The sequence below is a fragment of the Cebus imitator genome, unplaced genomic scaffold, assembly GCF_001604975.1.
Source record: "Cebus imitator isolate Cc_AM_T3 unplaced genomic scaffold, Cebus_imitator-1.0 Scaffold1009, whole genome shotgun sequence".
NCBI classification, from domain to species: domain Eukaryota; kingdom Metazoa; phylum Chordata; class Mammalia; order Primates; family Cebidae; genus Cebus; species Cebus imitator.
In genome coordinates, this window is record NW_016108324.1 from 75,052 (window position 1) to 85,854 (window position 10,803).

The window sequence follows — 10,803 nt, forward strand, 5'->3', positions numbered from 1 at the left end:
CTATCTCCTGTGGTTTGAATGTGTCCCCAAAAATTTATGTGGTGGAAACAACTCCCAATGCAACAGCGTTGTGAGCTGAGACTTTTAGGAGGTGATTAAGTCATGAGAGCTCTGCCTTCTTGAATGGATTCATGCTGTTATCATGGGATTGGATTGTTATCTGAGGCGCGGTGTCTATAACGGATCAGTTTGCCCCCCTCCCTCTCTCTCTTTCTTTCTCTCACTCATGTTCTTTTACCATGTGATGCCTTCCACCATGTTATGATGCTTTGAGAAGACCCTTGCCAGATGCAGCCCCTCAATCTTGGACTTTTAGATTTATGAAACAAACTATTGGTTAGAACGTGCCCAGTCTGTGATATTCTATTCTAACAATGTAAAATGGACTCAGATACCCTCCTATTAAGTGAAACATTATTCTCTCAGCTTATAAATTTCTGAAACTCTAGAAATCCAGAGTTCTAAATAAAACTGAGTTAAACCACACCTGAAAGAATAAAAGCAGTAACTACAGAATTGGCTACATAATGGCTACTTTTAGCATAGATGTATGATTACTTTACTGACTATATTCAGGAAAAATATGCTAACTTCGTACATATGGGATATTCAAATTTCCCTTCTTGACAGATTGCTCGAAATGATGGTGATGATTTCTTCGCTTGATATGAGAATTTACATTCAAATTCAACAGCATCCCCTGTTTTTATATAAAGTTTTTCACTGCTGATCCATTTTAACTGTATGTTATTTTTGTTCATAGTTTCTCCAGATATCACACATGGTTCTAAAAGAAGAAATGGTAAAATAAAATAAATAAATATATTTACTTTCATAGAATAGTGAAATTATATTTAAGAATATTTTGGAATTAAATAAAATGATGAAAATATATTAATATTTATTGAAAAATAATATTTATTGAGTTATTATGGGTACTGTTCTTAGCACTGTGTATGGGCCACATATGAGGAAATGAATTCACAGAGAAATTTTCCCAAGGTCACACAGTTTAGTAAGTGCTTTGAGCCAGAATATGGATTCTACCAGTGTGACTTCAGAGCCTGAGGTCTTAATTGCTATACTTTACTAAAAATTCTACCAGCATGAATGTTGTTGTTGAGACATCCCTTTTTATAATGTAATTATTTGTGAATCTTAACTTTTGTAAAACCTTGATTTCTGTAGAAAACCAGTGTTTTCTTCCCTAACCACAGATGTCACTCATTCTTTCTTAAAATCAGCATTTTTTAATTGAGAGACAATATTTCTTGGGTAAATAAATAACATATTCTGATGTTACGAAATAGCATGTTCTCTTAAGACCATAATCTCTAATACAGAAATTGTTCAAAAGATTCAGAAATAAGCCAAGGGCTTAATTTGAGAAGCCATTCTAGGAAGTGGCAACCATAAAAACTTTTTGTACTTAAGATTCTTCCATACTTAGGAGATCTTTGGATATGTTACCACCTATTTCCCAGATAACACATGAAAGACCAGTCCCTGCCTTTCCAGGTGAGAGCGATCTATTTTCTTCTTGACTTTTTGGTACACATGAGTGACCACATAGCATAGGACTTAGGTACGTGGAATTGGAACCAGATTGCCTGTGTCTGAATCCTAGCTCAACCAAATACCGACCTTGCGATTTGAACAAAATACTGTCTTTCGTGCCTCCGTTTCTTCATCTGTAGACATAAGTTGTTAATACTCAACTCACAAGGTTATTGATAGAAATTTAGGCAGTCTCTATGGTTTACTATTACAATGAGAAGATGAATAACCTTGTACATGTATTCTTCCTTGCAAGAATGCATATATAGAATAATTTTCCAGAAATAAAATCATTAGATTAAAGGATCTATGTTTTTAATATTTGAGGCTTAGTCCCAAACTATGCTTCAAAGAGTTTGGCCAGTTAATAATTTATATAAAATATACAATATTATAGACAATTTATACATATATTAGGTATATATTTATATTATACAATTATATATCATATTTTATAATTTAAACATATATTTAAAATATGTTTATGTGATATATAATCATATAATCATAATCATATGATATATATTCATACATACACTAAATATATGTAACATATGTAACATATATTATATGTAAGAGTATATATGTAATCTATAATATATAGTATATGTATATACTATATACCTATATACATATATGTAACATATATATACATATATATTATTTGTATATATGCATACATTTGTATATATGCATACATATATTACATACAATTATATGTATGTTAATTGTATAACTATAATGTTACATACAATGCATATCTAACATATAAATATGTATTTATATATTATGTATGACATACAATATACGTAACATATATGTATACACATATTATGTGCATTATGCATACATATGAATACATATAGTATACACATATTATGTATGTATACATGTATGTTACACACTTATATTCACATATAGGTATGATACACACATATTCACATACAGATATGTTACATGTGTAATACATGATATGTAATATGTATTTATACATGTATGCGTAATTATATACTTGTATGTATATTAGAGTGTTTAACACCCCATATTCTTGCCAAGCCTTTATGTTATGTATTTTTTTCTTTTTGCCAATTTCCTAATCAAACATTGCCACTTCATTGAAATTTTATGTTGGTGTAGACAAGCATTTTTTCATGTTTGTCATATGTTTTTTATTTTCAGTTTACATACTTTACAGAATTTTTATACTGATTTTTGATTAATTTGTAAAAATTCTTATGTGTTAAGCACCTGAGAATATTCTCCATAAATCCAGAAATTGTGAAGTTATCCTTAACTCCTCTTTCATTTGGTTCCTGTTTTTTTACTTACTAGTCAAAATCCTAATCTATCTCTGGCAGGGCTATAAAAAATCTCCACATATTGCATGTTTTCTCAGTTTAAAATAACCACATGTTCTTACTCAACTGATTATTCTGAGATACTACATCAGGCTGGGCACAGTGGCTCACACCTGTATTCCCAGCACTTTGGGAAGCCAAGGCGGGTGGATCACCAGGCCAAAAGTTCGAGACCAGCCTGGCCAACATGGTGAAACTTCATCTTTACTAAGAATACAAAAATTAGCTGGCCGTGGTGGTGCGTGCCTATAATCCCAGCTACTCAGGAGGCTGAGGTAGGAGAATTTCCAGGAGGTGGAGGTTGCAGTGAGCTGAGATCATGCCACTGCACTCCAGCCTGGGTGACAGAGCAAGGCTCAGGCTCGAGAAAGAAAAAATAAAGACAGACTACATCAAAAAACTGCCATTAAAAATATGTAATGGCTCCCTACTTCATTCAATACCTTAAACCGTCCAAAGAAATATATTTCTGGTATTCCTTCTTCAGAGCTGTCTAATCACATGGGAAATAAAATTATTTTCCATTTCATAGTTAGATCATCTTTCCTTGAATTGTCTAGATACCTATGATGTTTTTTTGTTTTGCTTGTTTTTGTAGTTTTTGTCATTGTGTGTTTGTGTTTCTTATTGTTCAAAATATTGTTCCTTTCTGCTAGAATGCCCTTCCTGTAAACCCTGTCAACATGGCACACACTTTTTACACTACAATTTTGTTCTTTTTGGAAATTTATTTTATGATCACTGCCCGTGATAATTTCTGCCTATTTTAAATTATTAGACCATCTAAAACTTTGCTGTACTTAGAATATTAGATAATGGCATTTTTGTCTACCCATCAATCACTCCAACTTAAATCCTAGAAGTTTCCTTTGAAACCTAGTTTTTCTTCATTGTAGCAAAATTCTTTGGATGATACTTTTGCCTTATACTAACTCAGCACCTTCTGAGTTCAGTTCCCGTGCAATTATAATGATATCCTAGGAGAGGGGACTCACATAGAGTGAGTAGTGGTTTGAAGCACCGTATAGGCCATAGTGGCATCAGGGTATTTTGTTACTACAAAGGTAGAAGAAAGAGACATCATCAGAAGGATGAAGTCTCAAGACTATAAGGAGCTTCTGGTCTACCCCAGTGAATTGAGGCATTGGGCAATAATGAGAACTGTTGCAGGAACAGATCCTTATTATCATGGTGTCTCTTTTGGATACTAGAAAACAGGAGAGCTTTATGGAAATTCCAGTTTTCATCCACTTAGTCTAGAATAAACTGACGTTCATGCTTTTTCCATAATTGGTGTTATTAATTAGCTCATATTCTTTGTATTTTGTCTCTTTTAGTTTGTCATGATCAGTAAAAGAATCTCCTTTTAAAACCTAAATGTGAATCTCCAAATTTTCATAAGGAGTCTACTATATTCATTTTTTTAATGCCACAAAGTAGACGTGAATTTGTGGAAACTGAATATGTATATTGGCATTATTGTGTAGCAGAAGAAGATAGGGTAAAAAGAAGGGGTAGTGAAGATTTGGAAACTGGCTCAATAACTCTTCCAGATTTTCAATCTCCCTGGCTAGAAATTCTGGCAACATGGAAGTAAAAAGCCATGTCAGTAATATTCAACTAGGACTTCTATTAGGGAAAGCTTTCAGGTTTATAAGTGGATCCTTTTACACTATTAAATGACAGATTTCCTAGACCAATGTTTTTCAAATGGTCTCTGAGAAATTCTCAGGTAGACACTTCTAACATGAAGATATTTGATGTTATGAGAATAGGCCCCATAAATAGCTTGGGACTCTATTTACAGAGTTTCATAGTGTACCGTACCACATGTAGGTCTCTTAGAATTTTATTTATTTCATTTTGTTTTTGTTGTTTTGTTGTTTTTTATCATCCACTGAGACCATTTCTTTATAGTTTTTAAAGAAATTTTTCTCACTTTCTTAACGCAGATTTTTCAGACATTTCTTTGTATGTATTTACATTTGGCAGGAAAGATTTCATCTAAATGAAACTTAAGTAAAGATTATTCTATGAAATTAGTCCATTAAAATTATATGACAAATATTAAATCTCAGATTCCAAGAGAGTGTTATGAACTCACCTAGGCATTTTGGTGGTTCTGACCACTGTTTATTTCTGCATGTTGCAGTTATGGAGCCCTGGAGTTCATAGAAGGACTTGCAACGGTACGTCACTGTTGACCCTGGAGGATATACTGATAATGGGAATGAGGTGATATCTCCATATCTAATAGGTGGAGGGGGCCCACAGTATGCTGTAGACGCTGGAAAATAGCATTTATTTGTTGAGAAACAGTCAATATCTTAGTTTAAACAAAATAAAATAATAAAGCATCATATATTATATCTTTAACACAAGGTGTCTGAAAATTCAAATAATTGCAGTATTTCTGTCGTAAAGTCTAATTCAAAACATATAGCTCCTTTCATGTTAAAGTGAAGCTCACATAAAATACTGGGAATACTTTTTATTTAGGGCAGGAGAGACAGGTGAGTAAACTTCAGGTCCAGGTTCCTCCTCCGCCCCTTAATATTCAATTGTTATTTAAAGAGGAAAGGTAAAAGTAAATAGCCTTCTTACAATTTCTAGTCTCAGGGTATTTGTTACTTTATGTAGATAGTATATACCAACTACTATATGATCATAAACTTGTAGTTTTACTGAAAATGAATTGCAGACATACTGTTTTGCATTTACTTTTTGATACCAAAGGCATCTTTCCCTATCAATAAATGTTTCAACTTCATGTTAAGATTGGCTGTAATACACTCCATTGTACTGACTGATCTCCCTTTACATATCACCAAGAACATAAATACAAAATCACTAAATAAGTAATCTTATCCCAAATGACTTGTTTCATTGAGTTACTGACCCTGCTTTCTCAGATTGACTTCTTCATGAGGACACTAGATTCTTTCACCTTTAAACTAGTAAAAGACCATTCTCCATGAATTCTCCCCTTTCTTCTGTAACATCAATTTCCCCATTTCCACTTAATCATTCACCAATCTAGAAACATGCTGAAAATGTCACAGTTCCATAAGGTAAATGTCACTGTATCTATATCTTCTATCCAGCACCTACCTCATTTCTTTATTCCCTTTCAAACACGTTTACTTGTTTCCCATCCTCCATGATTTTACTTTATCACTCCACATTCTTTCTTGAATGTGCAATTACTTACCTCCTTTGGAAATATCTCTAGGCAAAATTACCAATGGTTTTTATTTAGCTAAATAGATTGTTCAATTATCAGGCATCTTGTCCAGCTCTAAGCACTCTTTGACATATCTGATGTATTGTCAAATAATATTTTGAAATTGCTTTTGAAATACAGTCATGCAGCACTTAATGAGAAGAATATATTTTTAGAAATGTGTCATTAGGCTCTTTTTTCCTTGTGTGAGCATCATGGACTGAGCCTACACAAACCTAGGTAATGTTGCTGCTACATGCCCAGTAGTAGGCTATATGGTGCAGCCTATTGCTCCTATTGACCGCAAACCCCTGGCTGCAGGCTGGTACCCTCTGTGGTCTGTTAGGAACTGGACTGCACAGCAGAAAGTGAGCGGCAGGCAAACGAACATTACTGTCTGAATGCCACCTCCTGTCAGATCAGCCGGGGCATTAGATTCTCATAGGATCTTTAACCCTACTGTGAACTGCACATCCAAGGGATTTAGGTTGCTTGCTCCTTATGAGAATCTAATGCCTGATGATCTGAGGTGGAGCAGTTTCATCCTGAAACCATTTCCAAATCCTCCTTAGTCCATGGAAAAACTGTCCTCAACAAAACAGGCCTCTGGTGCCAAAAAGGTTGAGTATCACTGTCCTAGGCCACAAACCTGTACAGCATGCTACTGTGCTAAATGCTATAGGCCTTGGGGACATGATGGTAAGTATTTGCATATCTAAACATATTTAAACATAGAAAAGGTACAGTAAAAATAAGATAGAAAACATTTTTTAAAAGATGTAGAAATTTCAAACTTGTTTCTTCTATCTACCCTGTTGGAGATAACTCTTAGAGAAACTTTCCTTTTTTTAATGACAGAATTGGGTACTTAGCAATTTCATGCTTCAGGGTACAGTGAAATAGGTTAGTCCTAAGTTCTTTTTCCTTCTCTTTAGATAAAGCATAGGTGGCTAGTAACCTCTTCTTAAGTGAAATTACTTAGAAATAAACTACTAACCAACACAGCGTGGTAATGATTGCCATTGTCCATTTTTACATAGAATTTCTTTTGCTTCTGGAAGTAGATAGTTTTCTTTACAGAGAACAGCTACTTTTTCTCCATCCTGATAATTCACTGTGGTTGTCATATTCTGAGCATTAGGTATCTGAGGTGGTGGTGGGCAGAGTTCCTCTTTTTCTATAAAATATTGAAATTAAATTATATGATTAATAAAAGCTAAGAAAAAACAGCTCAACAGGATAGTGTTTCAGGATAATGGAACATTTAATAACACACATACACTATGTCTATCACTTTCTTTCTCTCTCTCTATATATATATATAAATGTTACAATAACAAATGTTTTTTGTGTCAGTATAGCTTACAGTTTAAAGAGCATTTTTTGTTATAACATTAGTTTAAAATTTTTCAGATGTTCTCTTGTATCTCCTATTCATTATCCCAGTCAATTCTCTTGTATAATTCACAAATGAATTGCTTTAAATTTTTTTTCTCACTAACTCATATTATTCAAAAAGTTATGCACATTTAATTCAAACATTTAGAACTAAAAATAAAAGTGACAACAATCAGAAATAACTATGATAGCACCAATTGAGACTTCCCCTAATAACTAAACCCTAGATCTCAATAAAGGATTTCCATAATTTGCATTTTCTTGTAAACATGAAAATGGCCGGTGATGAACCTAACTGGAATGTCTCTGTTGGACTAGGAATGGACTTCTTTTTTGGTTGCTTGCTTATTTTTAAGAAAACCTTTAAATGGTTAACTTGGATTCCCATACATTTTCTGAACCTCCTGACCTGGGCTCATGCCCCTTACGGTGGTCTCCTTCATCTCGTGTTTTTCCACAGTGGTGGCTACTGTATACTGGCACTTTCCTTCAAAGTTTTCACATTGAAAGGGTGACATGTGTTTCTCCTCACTATACTATTTTCATTTAAAAATCAAGATGAAAGAATGTGTATCTACTCTTTCCTGGTTTAGCTAGATTAAAAAATATAATAACTATATACAGCAGATATTTAATAAATTATTTGAATAGAACCTGAGGTCAGTATATGTAAGCCAAAGCATGCATATTATCTAAAACAGGAATTTTATATTGGATTTTTCTTTAGTTTTCCCAGGCCAGAAATGCAGAATAGCATTTATATTGCAAATTTAAATAAAAGCTGTTTCTGTGTAAATCTAAATACGTATCTGGGACTGGGGTGCACTGATGCATATTTTATGTTTTATATGATTTATCCTGCTTATTTACTGGTTTAAGAAAACTGTGAACTTAAATTACCTAATTCCAGTTGCATCATTATACCAGTCAGCCATTAACAAGACCAGTCTTTTGCAATTGGTCTTATTTCAGTACTTAACTGCAAAACAAGATAAAATTAGCCTGATATTATACATTTTAGATCAGCAAAGTTTGGCTCATGGGCTTGAAGAAAGTCTGTAAGGAGCACATGAAAACAGGATATCAGACAAATTTGATAGGTTGGTCAGTTTTCAATATTATTTATTATTTAGAAGTTTTTCTACTTAGATGTCTTATTACCTATTTGTTTAGGTATTTTGTGAACATTTTGTAAACTAAATCATTTTCGTTGTTTATGAATTTCTGTTTGGTGGTTTAAATATTTTATTTAAATGCATAGTCACAAAAATGAATACTTATTGAGTATCATCAAGACTCTTTTGAATGAGCATCAGGGCCTGTGCTGCCAACCTAGGGACTCAGCAGCTACCTGCTATCAGCCTCTTAGATGTCTCAATGCCGGGAAACAGGGAAGCTGGGGGTGTCTGTAATCTCAGATGTGCAAATAATAATAAAAACTTCATCAACAAAGTCCCAGCTAAGTGAGTTAGTAGTTCAAAGGCCACACAATATTATTGTTTTTATATTTTAGGTAAAAGAACATTACAGATAATGATCTCAGTTGTCTAATTTATTTTCCTTTTAGAATTGGACATTCTCTTTAGAAATTTCTGCCTAGTGTAGACAACGACTAGTTAAAACAGCACTGATATAAAAACCTGGAAACAAGTTCCAGTCTTGATTTTGACCAAATAACTTCCTGAATGTATATATTTCTGATGTGTAAAATTATAAATTTTATTATCTTTCTCAAGCATGAGCAATGTGTGTGACAAATATTTGTCATCTAATAATGCTTTCACCTAATTTCCAGATTACTACCCACCAGCTCTTCTCAAAACTTAAGTCTTCTTTCTTATTTTGATATCAGTGCTTCATAGTATTTTCCTTTTCTCTGCTTCTAATTTATTTATTTAAAAATTGAAATCATATTATTATTCCCTGTATTTCAGTTAAAATCTACTCTTTATGGAAATGTTTGTGTATGCACACCATTCTTGATTAGAGTCAACTTGTTGGGACAGCTCTGCTTATCAATATTTTTAAAACATTAGTTTCATTGCTTGGATTAGTTGGAAATACAAGTTCTATTTCATTTTCTTCTGCTTTTACTTTTATTATTTCCATTTTCTTTTAATATCTGAATTTACTTTTCTCCCTAGCTTTTTAGAATATAGGCATATATCCATACATATTTTTCCCCAAATAGATACGTTTAAGACTACGAATGCCACACCACTCTAAATTTTGGTTAGGTTGCATCTCTTAGGTTTTACCTTGTATCCTTATAATTATAATATAGTACTTAGTTTTTAAAACATTACATCACTAGGTTATTTGGAAGTAAATTAGTTCCCTACCCAAAATGAAGGGTAGGGAAGTGGATAACTTTTTATCCACTTTTAATGTTATTTGTTTGTGGTTATAAAAAGTGATCTATAGGGCTTTAGTATTTGAAGTTGTGAAGAATATTTGTGGGCAGAATGATTGGCCAATTTAAGTAAACAATTCATGGACACATAAAAGGCTTTAAGCTTCTTTCAATTATCAGAATATTTCTCTTTATCAAATAAATATATAATAAAAATAAAATATTTTATAAACATAAAAATGTTCCACTTGTTTAAACAAATTGTAGTCATCTTTTTGAAATCCTTATGTATTTACATTTAAAATATATTCCACTATTTTTTCCTCACAATTTCTAATGACATCACACTTTCTGTTATATATTAGTATTTCATCTCATTAATGTATATTTGATATGATTTCTGTCAAATTATGACCTGATGTGTAAACTCCTAGTCCTTCCTTTGTTTGAAAATTTCTTTAGTTTGGAATCATTAGTGAATTATATTTGCATACAGATCACTTGGTTGGCAGTTACTTTCACTTAGCACTTTGAAGAAATTACCCTATTTTATTTTGCTTTTTATACTGCTGATGAGAAGTCTGCAATCTATCTTCCCTCTTTTATTGTCATCCTTTTTTAAGCACTTTGTTCTGGTTTATTTTAATCTAATATGGTGTCCCAATTTATAATTACTTGTAATTTATAATCCTATTGCCCAAATTAAATGATTTGAATATAAGCCTTCGAGAAATGTGAGACTTATTCTTAGGGAAACCATGTATTACTCAAATAGATTTTCTTTCTCAGCTTGCTTTTTACTCAGCCTACTATCTCATCCAGAATTGACAATATCTCTTAGTCTTGTTTCACAGGGCATAATTTGGGTTTTAATTGTTTGTTAAAGTCATTGAAGATTAAGTTTTGTTCTTTTC

The 10,803-nt window shown here is 32.7% G+C and overlaps 1 protein-coding gene across 1 annotated transcript in view; it reads right to left on the bottom strand.

Annotated features, from left to right (window-relative positions):
• Window positions 1-302: 302 nt before the first annotated feature.
• The window catches only part of CFHR5 (complement factor H related 5), a gene marked incomplete at its 5' end in the record, with an annotated part of 20,175 nt that continues 9,674 nt past the window's right edge, over window positions 303-10,803 (bottom strand). The window contains 3 exons of the mRNA XM_037735848.1: window positions 303-787; window positions 5,020-5,202; window positions 7,136-7,315. Of these exons, the coding sequence (XP_037591776.1) occupies window positions 573-787; window positions 5,020-5,202; window positions 7,136-7,315 (578 nt within the window). The remainder of the gene's footprint in view (window positions 788-5,019; window positions 5,203-7,135; window positions 7,316-10,803) is intronic.